Source organism: Pipra filicauda, unplaced genomic scaffold, assembly GCF_003945595.2.
Source record: "Pipra filicauda isolate LSUMZ 115617 unplaced genomic scaffold, ASM394559v2 scaffold409_size848515_pilon, whole genome shotgun sequence".
Taxonomy (NCBI): domain Eukaryota; kingdom Metazoa; phylum Chordata; class Aves; order Passeriformes; family Pipridae; genus Pipra; species Pipra filicauda.
Genome location: NW_024104542.1, coordinates 408,291 through 424,691, shown reverse-complemented (window position 1 = coordinate 424,691; position 16,401 = coordinate 408,291). Strand labels below are relative to the sequence as shown.

The window sequence follows — 16,401 nt, the reverse complement described above, 5'->3', positions numbered from 1 at the left end:
TAAAATGGATTAAACCAATTAATAGCGTCTACTAAAACATCTGGATTTAGCTTTCCAGGGAGCCCCCAGCAAAGTGGTTGCTAAAAGATGAAAGAATGAAATAATTGAGAATAACTTTCAAGTACCTCAAGAGCAACAACTTTCAAGGACAACAGCCCAATAGCTGGGCAACACACCTGGGGTACAGAGCTCTGGAAACAGTACAGCGTGGAGGGCTGGGAAGAGTTTCTCAGATAGGAAAGGCAGTGGGTTGTGTTCATCTGACGCAATGGCTTAAGCCTCAGGCTCCCAGATCCCAAATGGCAGTATTATCAAATCCAACAGCTAAGCTATTCCAATGCAAAGGACCAGATTACCCTCTGCTATTAGAACTGTTTCACTTTGTATATTTATTTTTTTTTTAATTATTTTTTTTTAAGCTGGAAAGTTGATTTCCCATGGTCCTAAGTACAACCTTTAAGTCTTCAAATGTAAATAGTCTTTCTCTCTTCTAAAAGCTATCATTAATGTAAAAAAAACCCTCCAATATATTCATTTTTGTAGGTTTTTCATAAGTTAGCTACAGCCTTTTTCCTGCACGGTGATCCTTAGGGATGTTTTCTACATTCTCACAGATGCCTACTCTCACCAGGTTATATCTAAACAAAACTTCAAATAAATTATCAGTTCTATGTGAAGGAGAGAATCATTAACACAGATTAGGTGGTGGAGTATAGAAAGAGAAATAAGAGTTTTATGTTATTACTTTCATCCTTTGAAACTCAGATCAGCCAATATTTTCATGACTACATCTGCAATCATGCATTTAAAAAATGAAAGTCAAGAAAAAAACCACAAATTAAAAAATCAGGAACATCTCTGCATGGTGTTTTCTTATTAAAAACCCTCACTCTTTAGAAGTCCAAATAAGCCAGAATTTCCCCCTCTTTCTCTTCTTGGTTTTCATACAAGCAGACAACTTCTAAAGGAAAACCAGAGTGAATTAACAATTTAACACTCCATTGTACTGTATCTGAATAGCAGAAAAGCAAATTCTGAAGATAGCCTTTCAAAATTAAATTCAGGTGTAAAGGTTAAAGGAGCCAACAGGGAGGAAAGAAGCTGTAAGATTATACAGAGGGTGGTTTGCTGCATCAGTAGGCACCTTGCAGAAATACTGTTCCACTGAAAATTGTGAATTATCACCTCATTTCCCCACTGTTTATATTTAAAAAGGCAGGATGGGACATACTATGCAGTACTTACCAAAAACTTGAAGGAATGTCTGTTTTTTGTCATTTCCTGCTTTATTTTTAGCATTGCAGATATAAGGACCCGCATCGATATTTTTAATATCTCTTATGGTTAGTTCTGAATTGCTTCCTCTCAGCACATATTTTTCATTTGCTTCAATAAGTTTGCCATTCCTAAAAAAAAAAAAAAAGAACAATGTATAACTCAACCAGTAGGTTCCAAACTCTGGAATTATGGGCTATGAAAGCATCAATATGCTGAAAATAATACTTGAGGGAAGAGAATGCTAATATGCTGGCCTTAAAAATGCATTAATTGGCAATATGTAGAGAAGGGAGTTGATTTTAGGACGGCAAAAATTGGTATTCAGGATCACAGTGTTTTACCATAAGAACGTGCATATTCTAGACACAGGCAACACATTCTGAACTGCATCTTGATGTTCAAGACCCCAGCTGCACAACATTATTGTCAGGTTATAAAATAAAAAGTATTAAAAATACTACAATATCTTTGTTCTTAAACGTTCGATATTGACCTAACGTTAGAAAAATGGTTGTGAACAGAACTCTAACATACGGCTTACACTCAAGGAAGGACAGAGCGAAATTGGTTAAATACACACTTGTGCGTGAAAAACATTTAAAAACATATTTTCTAATTTTAACTGCTGCATTTCACAGTAGTAACAACTTAGCAACTTCTAAAAAATTTAGATTACATACACGTAGAGCCTATTGGCACATCGAGAACCCTTCCAATTTATTTCCTCTCAGTTGTTGTTGGCCAGCCACAACTTAGTAAGCAGGCATGTCTCCAGATGTTAGAATGAGTTCTGACCAGATGGTAGAGAAATAATAAAACCTGTGAACAATTCTGAGGGCTGAGCGAGGCTTGACCGTTCCATTTGAGCACCTTGGCGCACACACACAGTTTCTTTTTCAAGAGTGCAATTTTAACTTTCAATATTTTTTTTTCTGATTCTGCCCAGTTTGTAAAGGATTCCTTTGATCTTATTTCCATTGGTTCATCGACAGCCCCTTCTCATAACCACCTATCTAGAAATTGCTTGATTTTCATAAGCACTGATAATGCTGCTGACAATGCCAATTTATTGAAAACAGACTACTTTAAAATAAAAATAATATACATTACTCAAATATTCTATTCTATTCAATGCGCCTAGTTTTGGACATCTAAATTTAATTCAAGATTTAAGCAACAACTATTTTCATTTCATTCTCATCTAACAATAATTACACATATTTAATAATTTCTGAAATTATATTTTCCCTAAAAGTGAGGATACTGCTTATTTCTTGGGAGTATTAATATCTGTTAATAACTCACATTTTAGTAACATTTTTTTGTAAATAACTGTAGTCCACTTAGCTGTCAAATTCAAGACATTATTATGATATTTGTTCATTTTGTTTCTAAAGCAAATCATAGAAATTGTTTTATAGACCAATAATAGTCTAGTTCTCCACATTAGGTGATCTCACAGAAAAAAACCAAAACCAAAACCAGAACAAACATACAAATAAAAAAACCAACCCACACAGCAATAAACAAACAACTATAAAAAATCCCCAACAACCAAAAACTCCCCAGTGATTTCTTTTAGGAGACAAAACTCTATATTCAAGGTTAGAAGTAATTTCCAGATGCCTGTTTTTCAAAAACATCACTGATATCTATGGCACTTTCTAAGCAGAAATGAGCATTTCCCTGGACCCTCCAGTGAACAGGAGAGATTCGGACTGATGCTGAAATTAGATAACAGGAAAATATGAATAACACATTTAAAGTAGATTATTTCTTTTGTAAGATAATTCTAAGTCCTGTCAGGAAAGATCGGGAAATTGATCCAGCTAAACTTTACCGGAGTAATTTATCACCACGACTGTAAACAATCATCATGTTTTCAGCAGGACTATTCGCATGAGTAAAGATTTCCAGTTCATGACTTGTATCTACATTAGGATCTTAATCTTTCAGTCCTGGCTAATTTAATTCCATTAGAGCATTGCTTCTCTGAAGGTTATCTTTACATTAATGCAATATCAGCTTCAATAGAGATACCAGTTAAACAGCAAAAGAATTAGATTCTCTTGGTCCATGAAATATCCACACTCTCTCTCTCTCTCTCTGTGTGTATATATATATATATATTAAATAGAGCAGTAACTAAACCTTGCTGACCTTTTTTCTGGCCTAGGTGTTTCAAAATGACTTATTTTTAAGCGAACTAAAATATTTTTTGAGAAAAAAAAATACACATTAGTTCAGATGCATTCATTTTAAATTGACAAAATCTTAAACATCGTCAGCACCTGGAAATGAAAAGGGTGAATGTAAACAGTTCAAGCTTGAACACATTATGCACTGTCCTAAAGAGTTTAAAGCTTAAGACTATTTGTTCATCATCTTGTTTACAATCAACACAGAGGAATATATATCACTTTAATAGTACTGCCATCTGATTTTAAAAATACAGACATTTTTCATGCCCTAGCTGAAGCTGACTTGTTAAACTCAGTTCATTGGAAACCAAAAAGGAAACAAAAGAAACATCAAGGGAATCTACTTTTGAATTGACTAAAATATCAGTGGATTGTAAGCAAGGCGAGGCTACTTTTGGACAGATACAAATTCTGCAGTTCTTGCCAAAGAAACTTCAGTAGACTCAATGAGTGAAAAATTCGTGTGAGGGCCCATTTTAAAAGACAACACAAGAACACTGAACTGGATATAAAACAAGTCCATAATCTTGATGAACCACCTCAATAGACATGGATGTACTTTCTATACCATATAACGAAAATCTTCCAGCAGGATGGAGTACAAATCATTCCCTTTTTATCAGAACTTTTCCTTTTGAGTGTTTTGCAATGACACATCAGAAAATGGCATGATTATTCTCTATGATAATAGTTTTCATCTTTCTGAAGCTATTAGCTATACTTAGCTATTCTGAGAACTCAGAAAACAGACTTCCATTAAATCATTTTATTGCACATGCCCATTTTACAAATGGTTAACCTGAGGCAAATTAAATAAAGTGACTGAAGTCACAAAGATAAAAGGTACAGTTGGACATAAAACTGAACATTATTTCCATAACTTGCCCTTAACAAAGATTATAATCCTTCCAAAATCAGCATTAAAATTTAATCAAGTTCAAGCCATAATTCCACTTGTTTATTAAAATAGAAACTTAAAACCGAGGTTACTATAAACTTACATTCAACATCAAAAAGTAAACTGAACAAGATGAAATTGGGAATAATTGGCCATTGATTCTGATAAACTGATTCAATTAAGTTCTCAATGGATGACAAGCACATTAATATTAGATGAATCAGTTTTGACAGACTTTCCTACCACTGACAATGCTTTTTAGATTTTCCTCAAAATCAAGAAAGATTATGTTGATCTAGTTTTTCTATGCTCAGTCCAATTTCTAAAGAAAAAGAATCTAAAGTCTTATAGAAAGCAAAGGTCTTTATCTTGGCATAATTGTTAGGTAAGACCAAAAACAAGGAAAAGAGATCAGATGATTCTGATTTATTTTAACTGGCTATCTATATGTTGGTGAAAAGAAACCTTAAATGTTCAGAACAGAGAATTTAGAAATTTGATGCAGAAATTTAGTACTGTATTACAATTTAGAAACTTTTGTTTCTTCTAGAAAAAAATAATTTATCTGTCTTCATCTTTTTTCCCTGTTTGCATATCAATAATAATATCCTATCCCACCTACTACTTTAAAAACCTCTCACTCTCAGGAAATATAAAAGCAAGAATATTTTCTACTGACAAGAATTTATAATCTAATAAGACAAAATAAAAAGATAATGAAAGAGAAAAAAAGAAAGCAACAGGGAAGGGAGGTATATAAGCCAATATTCTTCATTCCTGAAATGGAAACAAAACAGAAACTTCCACATTGAATATTCAATACCCAGTCCACAAGCCTGTGAAGCTTTTGTAAAATCTTTTAAAAATATTTAATGAATGGTTAAAAAACTCAGCACTTTGAGGGCTGGCAAACCAATGGGCAATCCTTCAGGAGGCTCTGGTAAGTGGACACAGAGGTAAGTTCCTCTCTCTGTAATATTTATAAAATATAATATATATAAAATATGTATAATTAAAATATATTATATGTTTATATATATTATATAATCATAAACTATATATTTATAAAACATGGGGAAAATCCCACAAAAATAAACAGGGATATACACAAACTGCAGAAATTCATGCATTCTTCCTTAACAATATATACACCATAATATTGGCTGTCTTATACCAAAGCCACTTAGAATAGCAGATTTCAGGCAACTCAAGATTTTTGTTCAGGTAAGAGAGACACTGTAAAAAATTACTTCAAAGACATTAAATAAAAGGAATATTAAATCATAGCTTGAATTCAATATCAGTTCTTTAATTTGGGCTCTACATATTTTGGGTATCTTTTTCCTCCTCTTCACTAAATTTTGAATTCTAAGATACATTAATTCCTTAACTTTTCATTCTATTGATTTACATTTCCTTCAATTCAAACTGTACAAGAGAAAAATTCGAATTCACATTTGATGTTTGGCTTATTAAGATGAAGGTATCAGTCAAAGGAAGATAACCTTAGTCTAACAATGTTCAAAGGTTCCAAAGAAGATTAAGAATTAATGGAAATTCCTTCTATGCCCATTTTGCAAATGGAATGACCTTTTAATTCACCTGAAATAATATAAGTAGATGCAAATTATTCAGGTCTAAAATAGAAATGTGCACTGGTATTAGGTGTTGAGATATTTTATATCCCAGGACTGATGCACATCTTTGTTCAAATGGAAAGAACGCAGAGTGTATAGATATTTAAATTTTTACAAATGTTATATGGTAAGTGTTCCCAAATGACATAGCTGTACTATGCTCATGTCACTGATAAAATCAAAAAACTATACATGAGCTTTAAAAGCAATTCTACTTTCAAAGCATTTTACACTTTTAAAATTACATTAAATTACACTGAAACTTATTCAGTGAAACATCTCCGTGTCCTACAGGTGTCTGAAGCCATATCTCCTCTCAATCTCATTAAAATGGAGAGTTAGGGTTAGAATCTATTTTTACAGATGGGAAAAATGTTATCTTTTTTACCAATATTGCTGATTTGTATTGGGCATTTATTTATTGCACAAATGCCTATGTTTTTACCTGATACATTCATGTGAAAAGTTGTTGTTACATTTTTCTTGTGTTGTTTTTGGGAAATGGACTCATTTCTTCAGCTTTATTTCTTTCCACTCACGTATGAAGAAATCATGACAATACGGTATTTTTGTTACTTTTTATGTTTATTTCACTTGCTGGTAACCTGAGTGCAATTGAATTTGTGCAAGTTCATTCACTTATTAATGCTTAATCTAGCTTTAGCAGTTACAACAGAAACAGACAGCAAATGCTCCTAAAATTCAGCAGAGAAATTAAGGATACACAGCTTAATGGACTGTGGTGGAAAATCGTGAGGCATAAAAACAATGTTCCCCGATGTGCAGCCCTCAAATGAACTCACCTGTACCAACTGATTTCAGGTGGAGGTGATCCAGTGGCTCTGCAGAACAAAGTTATTGCCTCTCCTCGGTCTGCAGTGGCATTGAAGGATTTCTGTAGCAGAATAATTGCAGGGGGAACTGGAAAAAATCATACATTACATCCTGTTAATGAAAAAGAAAATAACTTATGTGTTTCTGGAGCAATTTAAAGCGCAGGACAGGATCCTTTGCTAATTTGGGAATTTATGGTTACACTTGGGAATAAAGTCACAATATGAAACACTTCTATGAGTATTTCTTTACTTTTCATAAACACAGGACTTCTAATATTTTCAGGACATCTATAGCAGTTTTTTCTATAGAATAAATTTTTTAAAGTCTTTTTCAGCAGCTCTTCAATATTCATAGAGAAGATTCTAAGATGACTGTAGTTATACCTAACGTATAAGACAATACATACATAATACATAAAACTATGCACTGATGTCAGACAGTGCTTTTAAAAGAGGTGTCCATATGCAGGAGTCTTGATTATGAATATTTAACTTTTTTTTGCTGAATTCTTGCATACTTCCTGGGCAGGAGAATCACCAGCTTTCAAAGGGGAAATGTGATAGAACCCAATGGATACAATCTATTCGTATTTCTAAAAACTGTAATTGTGTTCTGAGAGTGACGAATGGTTTCTGTTCTTGATGTGTCATTACTAAAGTTATTACTAAAATTGTAACAGTTCCCAGAGAACCTCTACCTGACAGAAAAATTAGCAATAATATTTGAGACAGCACAACTCACAGGCTGCTATTTAATATATCTGTTCATTTGGTAATTTTCACATGTCTGTCCAAGGTCTGCTTCCATTGACTAACAAGCAAATATGAAGTGTTCAAGGCCAAGTTGGATGGGACTCTGAGCAAACTCTAGTGGAAGGTGTCTCTGCCATGGCACGAGGATTGGAATTAAATGATCTCTAAGGTCCCTTCCAACCCAAACCATTTCATGATTCTACCAAACATACAAATAAAAACAATCCCAGGAGATTGGAAGGAAGAAGATATGTGCAAAAGAGAGAATGTCACAGAAAGGAAGAGGAAAGGGAAAAGGAGATTAGAGCTTCAGAAAATACAGGTCTCTGCTAGCAAGAACATCCTGTCAGAGTTACTCAGTTATCCCTTTTACATTTATACTTCATTAGAGAAAAGAAGATGAAACAGAAAACCCCAATGAATTTGCTTTTGGTTTCCCAATGTACTTTAACACGTTTTTCTCATCAAACATTGAGAATCAACTTCTGTTGCTTTGCTCCAAATATTTCAGCTTTAGTATTCTACTTCAGAAGCCCTTCCAGCTTCTGAACCTTAAATATATCAAATTATCATAAAATTATGTACCAGAATTATCAGTGAATAGTAAGCCTATGTTGTTATACACTTTTCACACTTCTTTACAGTGTGTTTTACTGTTTTTCACAGATCACTTCTCTCCTATCTAAAATTTTCTCTACTCAGCATACAAAAACCATGTGGTGTGCAACAGCAATTCCTCCATCTCCAATAAAAAAGTGTTGCTTAGAAAGTGTTTAATACATTTTAGCTATTTTTAGCACCTTTTCAGCGCATTCTAAGTGAAAATACACTTAGGAACATGAGGAGATGAACCAATTTTTTGCCAGAAGCAGCAGGTTCTTTACTGCTCACAAATAAGAACTACAGGTCCATGACTTGGTTAAGTTTCTTAAGTGCTTTAATCTTCTAAGAGATACAGCAATGACAATGAAATGGAATTATTTTTCTCATCATTATTACTGGGAAGACATCTGTTTACCTTTGATTCTATTCTTGTATGTATGTTGGATTGAACTAAAAGGTGAACCAAAGACCACTACAATTTTCATCTATTTATGGATATTACTCTAAAAGCTATTTTGGACCAAGTTTTATACATTAAATTTTATGTAGGAAGACCTATTTATTACTATAAATGAAGCAGAAAATAGCTCTTAATTGATGCCATTCTACATGAGCAACCACGTCAGAATCACTCATTTGGCAATTCCTTCTCCTCCCAACATTGAAAATTAGAGCTAAGTGAGTGTTAGAATTCTTGTCTAGAGTAATAATAAATGTATGAAGAACCCAATTTGTGTTTCTAATCCACCAATAAATTATGTAAAGTCAAACCACAGTTTGCAAAGTAGTGTTTTAGAATTGCAGATAACCAGGAGTGGAGGTAATGCAGCATCAGAAGGAGCTAGCCACAACAATCTAAAGAATTCTGCTTCAAAGACTGCTGCTTGACTCCTGGGATTTAGCAATACCTGTGCCAGAACCTGCTCTTTCTGCTGACACTAACTGAGAATTTAACTTAGATAATGACTTCTGTAAACCGAGGTTTGCCGAGAAGGACCAGTCAAGGGCAAAGCATTTAAGGTTCAGAATATAAAAGGCATGGTGGAAAAAATTTCATTGCAAAACTGACATTAAACAGAGGGCATAGATAAAAAATGACCTTTATGAACTGTGTCCTTTCCAGGCAATATATGAAGAGATATTTATCTTTCAACAGGTCAACCCTGAATTTAAGAGAGGTTGAGTAAAATGCCCCGTCTTGTCTCAATTAATTCCTTTTCCTTCTTAGAAGTTTATAATAAACTTATAAAATGTATAAATCAAATTTTAGGTAACTCCTTATAAATTTTATTCCTCATTAAAAATTCAAAAATCTATAAATAAGACTTTTAATCTTAATAAAATGTATCTATGACTTTTAAAACAGTTTATAAAGTATGTTAATGCAGTGAGGGTGAATAATTATGAAAAATCAATTGCAGTTTAACTGTAAATGACAAAACATTGAAAAATACAGGGTGAACAGGACTGCTATAATCTGCTACTCAGGTTTTGCAGTAATTGTTAATGTTCTGTGAATGATTAATAACAACAATCAGGTTTTACATATTTATATTTACTGATACTGTGAAATGCAATGAATTCTATTTACATAGTAGACTAGATTTTTTTTCAATATTAAGCAATTACATTTATAGGAAAACAATACTTAACAGATGTAACAATTATATTAACTAGTTTAATCAGTATTTTTTGGAAGCTGATATATGTTAAAATAGGATCTAACAATCAAATAAAGCAACAAGTCAATTCACCGACTTTTATTCCTTACCATTCACAATAACAATTATGTCCCGAAAGTCAATTTCTCCTCTCGCTTCCACTCTTCCTTCACATCTGTATACTCCTTCATCACTTTTATTGATTTTAAGAATTTGGAGATTATTGTTTGCTAATACTGCAAATCGATCTAGAAAGGCAAATAAGAGATTAAATGGAGTTAGTAAATCAAGACAACATGAAGAACACTAACTTAAATGAGTAATATTCATGTACTTTCTCTGTAAAATTTGAATGTTCATTGAGAAAACATTTGTTAATTATAAGTAAAATGTCAACTGAGAAATTAGGGGGTTTTCTCATTGCAAAAAGCATTGCCATTTCCTAAATTTCAGTATGGATTTTCCATCCATAACTTCCCACTTAATCATCAAAGGAGTCACCAAATTTAAGTCAAATTTACAATTTATTGCAAAATGAGTGGAATATTCATGAGCACCTACATAGAATATCTAAAAAGATTAAGTGGAAAAAAAATATTCAAAATATAAATTGAGAAATTTATAATAAAATAAACAACAAAATGCTGCTTCTCTCTTTGTGCCCATTCTACACCATTAAGTCTAATGATTTTTCCCAATTCAAATCCATTTTGCTTGTGCTGGTAATTCATGAGTGATCTCCATCTTTACCTCAACACCAAAGCTGAAACAACCAGCTGCAGTTGTAGCACCTCTGGGACAATGTATTTAAGAAGGGGGAAAGTTACTGTGCAACAGCAAGTGCAGCTGAAGAGAGGAGTGAGAATGTGTGAGAGGAAGAACCCTGCAGACACCAAGATCAGTGCAGAAGTAGAGACAGGAGGTGCCCCAGGTATCAGAACAGAGATTAAGACCCAGAAGAAGAGAGGTATGTGGGGAAGATATTCTTTTAAGATTTGCTTTTATTTCTCACTATCCTACTCTGATTTGATTGGTAATAAATTAATTTTTCCCCAAGTCAAGTCTGTTTTCCCACGATGGCAATTGGTGAGTGATCTCTCACCATCCTTATCTCAACCCATGAGCCTTTTTTTATATTTTCTCTCTCCTGTCCAGCTGAAGAGTACTGTCCATGAAAAAAAGCAGCTTTGGTAGGCAGCTGGTATCCAGCTAGGGTCAACCCACCACACCTGTTGAGGAGGGCAAGTGACAGAGTGGCTGGGTGCGTGCCTGGAAGTTGGCCAAGGTCAACATTAATGGAATCTTTTGAGGAGAATTGCTTCCTGCAGTTCATGTATGTGGGTTTTGAAGAACCTGCATGGTTGTTATTCAGCTGCCTTTCTTGCTCTATTTGCTCCAGTGTCATCCTTTCAGCACTGGAGGATGACAAGATTTACTAGCTTTCAGTTTTAACTAGAAACCAAATGACTTCTGTTTCAGTAGCAAGAATTCTATCATAAAATAAAGAGAGAAATGAAAAAAGAAAATTTAATTATGCTTCACCTGATAGAAGTTTACAGGACATCAATGTCCTCAATACATTTAAGCTAATTATGTATGGTTTATAAACTCATGCTTGAACATTAATGCCATTTCACACACTGCCACCTAGAAATTATATAATCTTTTTCTTTCCTACCCCTACACAATTCCCAGAGAACTGTGCCTCCAAATGTTTTGAAAAGGTAAGATCCAGCCCCTCTTTAAGTTAATTGTTAACTTTTTCTTTTTTTTTTAACATAAATATTTAATGTATGAGAAGAACAAGAGGACTGGAGGTCATATTTATTTATTTCTTTAAAACACTAAAAAAATGAAAGCTCAGGAGGGTTCCTGTTCCTTAGTAACAAGAAACAAAAGCTGTAAGTGTTGGCTGGATAATTTTGCAACTTTCATTGAAGAAAAATATAATGGAAACAACAATAGACATCCCCATGAGTAAACTTGTTATACCACAAGAAAAATATTTTGGGTCTTTTTTCACCAGTAATACTGTCTACATACAGTCAAAATTAATATGCATTATATTATAATCAAGCTTAGAAAATGGGAGGTGAATTGAATGTGTGACTTTCTTTAGAAATCATTGCTCTCCATGTTTTATCCCTTAGTAGGCTTGTGAAAGAGGAGTTCATGTTGCTGTAAAAATGCCACTAAGTATATAATGATAGTATTCTCATTCAGTAGGAATCAATTGTGCATGGGTTGGAAGGGACTTTAAAGATCATCTAGTTCCTATCCTGAAGGGCAGGGACACCTTCCGCTAGACCAGGTTGCTCAAAGCTACATCCAACCTGCCTTGAACAACGTCAGGGTTGGGGCATCCACAACTTCTCTGGGCAACCTATTGAGATGGTGCACACACACAATAAAGTTCACTGTCCCGTGGATATCCTGATAAAAATTGTGTCCTTCACTAAACAAATTAGAGTCAGTGGATCTGGACAGTAACTGGGCATTACATTCCTCCATCCTGTCACTATATTGTCTGGACTCAACCCACTCAGCTTCAGATGCCTGATTCAGAAGAACAGCCAGACACGTGACCGTCCCCTTCAGTCATATCAGATGTTAAGAGGTAGCAAGAAGGATTGTCTATGTCTTTTTAGAGCCTGGTAACCCAAGCTAGAGGTATTTTTGGCTGACAGTTTGCAAATTTAGCTGTACTCTAGGGTACATATCAGGCTGTCAGCTGAAAATTACATTCTCCTAAATTTTTGTTTTCAGAATTCGCATTCTTCAAAATCTCCTATGTTTCACCTACAATCACTGTTTCAGTATATATATATTTGTGTATATATATATGTATAAATTTCAACCAGTTTTTTTTAGGGGTAGAAGTTTGCAATTTCTTTTTAGTCTCTGTGTCTAGATGAAAAAGAAATAGAATATACAGAAGTAAGAAAGAACTTTAATCAAAATTTTGTTTTACAAGAGGAGAGGAAAATAAGACTAAGTCCAGAAACATCAACCAAGTTTTTTTTTTCCCCCCAAGAAACTGCTCCACATTTGCTTATTTCATTTTGTGAGACACCAAATAAACTTTTATGTTCATTTCTATATAAAAATAGCAATTATTTTTTTAAATTATAATAATTTAAAGTGCATACTGCTACCTCGAGTTTCGTTATAAGCAGAGACAAAGCTTGATGAGAAGGTGGATAAGGTGGTTCGCTAAAAATGTTAGTTCCATTTCCAGAAAATGTGCAAAGTCCCAATTTCCATAAACGCATATATGACTATTGAGATAGCACTGGCAAATGATTCACAGTTTTTGAGGCAGTAAGTCAAAGAAATTCTAAGTGCCTAATTAATTTTCTCTCTAGAGGCTTAGAACTTGTATGTGGGGAATGTGGGGTTTATCTTCACCTAGGCTTTATCAGTCCAGCTTAACTTACCCCCAACACACGCAAACTCTCACAGGAGTGCAAAAAGCCATTCCACCTGGAATTCTCTGAGCAACTACGCAAGTATCCCAAAGTCAGTGCAGTGAGTGGGCAGTGTCACTGCTTTGTGTGCACAGGGAAGCTCATCTGTGTGTGTTTTAAACATATGTTCAGGCAGACCAGGAAGAGTTCCTGTGAAGGAGTTCACAGCAACCTTTTGGACATTTGGACCCTCATGTTACACCTAGACAAAATTCCCAATTGGAAAAAAAGACATATGAAGGAAACCATTGTATATTCTCTGTAGACCACAGAACCTGGTTAAATCAGACTCAGACTCATGGGCTAGTCAAATCCCCCATTATAACGCGATTAGTCTTCTTTTACAATAATGTTTTAATATTAATTGGAATGTATAACTGAAAGAGTTACCAAAATACTAACTGTCAGCAATAGTTGAGACTTCCTCGTTCCGATACAACCAGCTGACAACGGGAGCAGGTGAACTGGTAACACGGCAAACAACTTCTGCATCTTCTCCCTGCCTGAACTCCTGTGGAGACACTATGTCTCGAAAAGTGAGCTTTTCTGAAAAGGAAAAAAAAAAAAAAAAGGAGAATACAGTAAGTGTCTTACAGTTCACTCAGCATTAAAATTACATGTGACATCAAATCAGATAAATGTGACTATTACGCCTTCTCACTGTGACAAAAAAGAATTATTTCCATAATATATTTTTCCCAGAAAAGACTCAAATGGTTCTAGACACATCATTTCCACTGTCTGTAAAAGTGACTTTACAAACATATTTTATTATGAAACATAATCCGTTCATGTTTTATAAATATATTTTCATTGTTTTCAATGTTCCAGAGCCCAGTTTTGAAACTCTGGGTCTTAGAATTTTATATATTCATGTTAATAGTCTATTTACTCTCTTTTGTGTTTTATTCCTCATTATTTTATTACTTAACTAAAACTTCATGTTTTTATTCTATCAAAACTTTCATCAAAACCACTAAAATTTGGAAAACTACCTAAAAAAGTAGAATTTTAGCTTCACTAACTGAGAAAAACATCAGCTGAATAAAACAGAAAACCTCAAAAGCCAGTGAGAAATAATATGGAAAAACAAGTCCAAATAACCAAACAATATTCAATTGTATTAGTGGGTTGAATAAATTCAGTATTATTAGAATTTAGTGCTGGAAGTCCAAGATGGTATTAATCCATGATCTCACACAAGATCTAACGCGGAAACCACCTGCCTGACAAAAAAAAAATTCTGGAAGAGTTTCTTGCACACAAAATAAACAAACCAACCTATGCTGCCTCAGAGCAAAGATGGCCAGTTATCTTTCAGAGGACACTTTGGAGAACATAAAGCAGAGATGCCACTTCACCTCCATTTTTCTGTATTGATACAGGCTCAAATAATCCACACAGTTCCCACAGCACATGGACACACAGCTCTTATATAGCTTTGCATGAAGTGTTTGAAGTATTTTACCATATGTAAGACAGGAAAAAACCTCCCAGAGACATCAGTGAGTCCTGAGCCAGGCTCTAAGACAACCAACAGTTAGTGAGTGAGTCTATGCTGCTTTTTTCTTACCATACATAACAAATATGAATAAAGATACTTTTTTATGTGAGTTCCCACAAACCTTGATATTTTTGTGGGGGTTTTCAGGTTTATGTGGCCTCAGAATTATTAAAATTACCACATGCAAACACTTCAAAAGACTTTCACCTTGCTCAGCAGTCTGTTAATGGAGTAACTGGCAGTTTTATGCATACAAAGGAATCCACAAAACTTGAAATCCTTTGAACTGCCAGCTTTCAAGCCATCACGTAATCACTTGTAACTGCTATCACCCTTTACATGGTTCTTTTATCAAAACATTTTTTTTAATTATATGTCTTTTGTTATGTGAGTTATCTGTAGCCTTCAGAAGTAGAGCTTTACTGTTCTACTCTGTATTTTCTGTCTCATTGTAATGCCTAAGCATTTAAAAAACTGTTCTCTAATCAAATTAGAGACTAACTCAGCTGAAAGGCTGCTGGCATATGGCCCATCCTTTCACCGACAAACACCTTGCCTCACATATTCACTGTGTTTAATGTACTGCTTCTAGGCATCTTTAACTGATCTGAAGAATATAGAACAATGTAAAGTTATTCAACTACAGTGAGAAAAAAACCGACAACAAATCTCTCAGGCAATCTCTTACCACAGTAGAATGTATTTATTTTTCAAATATACTCTTCAATTAGTTGCTTGCAATTGAAATGAATTTTGGTTTCTTATCACCCCAAGCTTGTCAATGCTTCATGTCAAAATTCCATTATAAAGGCCAAGAATATCAAACGACTGACATAAAAGTAACCAATTCAGCAAAAACTCCACTTTTTAAATGTCACATATTGCACTTCCTGCAATAATAACTTTTATTTATATAATAATAAAATTTTGTTTATACACATATTTGCAATATATCGTAGATATGTTCTTAATTAGAATGACATTGATCTGACTTGTTTCTCATATTTACTCACTTCTTTCAGGGGTATAGCATACAGTGCACCCTCCTAAGATGACATTCTAAAATATAAGGGAAAAGTGATCTGCAATATTACTAAGTGACCACCCATTTAATTTGAGTCTTTGTCATAATACCCACTAATTAAACTGTAGGAGAAGCAATTATGTGGAAGAAAAAGACCAGAGCTTGGGAAGACATTTTGATAGGCTTTCCTTTCTCTATACTAGTGCCTTTTAAAACATAGTATTTCATTTGTAATGGTAGTATTTTACTTACGATAAATTTCCAAAACTACAGTAGCTTCTTGAGTTTGTCCTTTAGCATCTGTTGCTTGACACCGATATATCCCAGCATCTTCTATGTTTGCATTGTAAATGGTCAGACGTGATCGAACTCCTTCTTTCTGAACAACCACTCTCTGACCAGAAACAATCTTCTCTCCTTGGGGATTGTACCAATCTATGCTGTCAGGCTCACCAATGGCTGCAAATGAAACCAAAAAACAACCCAAATTTAGCAGTTCAGGAGGATGTTACTCAGTGCACAAATTTATCTAACGCGTA

General features: G+C 34.2%; 1 protein-coding gene across 2 annotated transcripts in view; it reads right to left on the bottom strand.

The window, feature by feature from the left end:
- The window catches only part of NCAM2 (neural cell adhesion molecule 2), a 276,313-nt gene that overhangs the window by 119,024 nt on the left and 140,888 nt on the right, over positions 1 to 16,401 (bottom strand). For both annotated transcript variants that reach the window (XM_027713181.2, XM_039385372.1), the window contains exons 3-7: positions 16,115 to 16,321; positions 13,737 to 13,880; positions 9,978 to 10,115; positions 6,818 to 6,935; positions 1,246 to 1,406 (exon numbers count right to left, since the gene is read on the bottom strand). In XM_027713181.2, the coding sequence (XP_027568982.1) occupies positions 1,246 to 1,406; positions 6,818 to 6,935; positions 9,978 to 10,115; positions 13,737 to 13,880; positions 16,115 to 16,321 (768 nt within the window). The remainder of the gene's footprint in view (positions 1 to 1,245; positions 1,407 to 6,817; positions 6,936 to 9,977; positions 10,116 to 13,736; positions 13,881 to 16,114; positions 16,322 to 16,401) is intronic.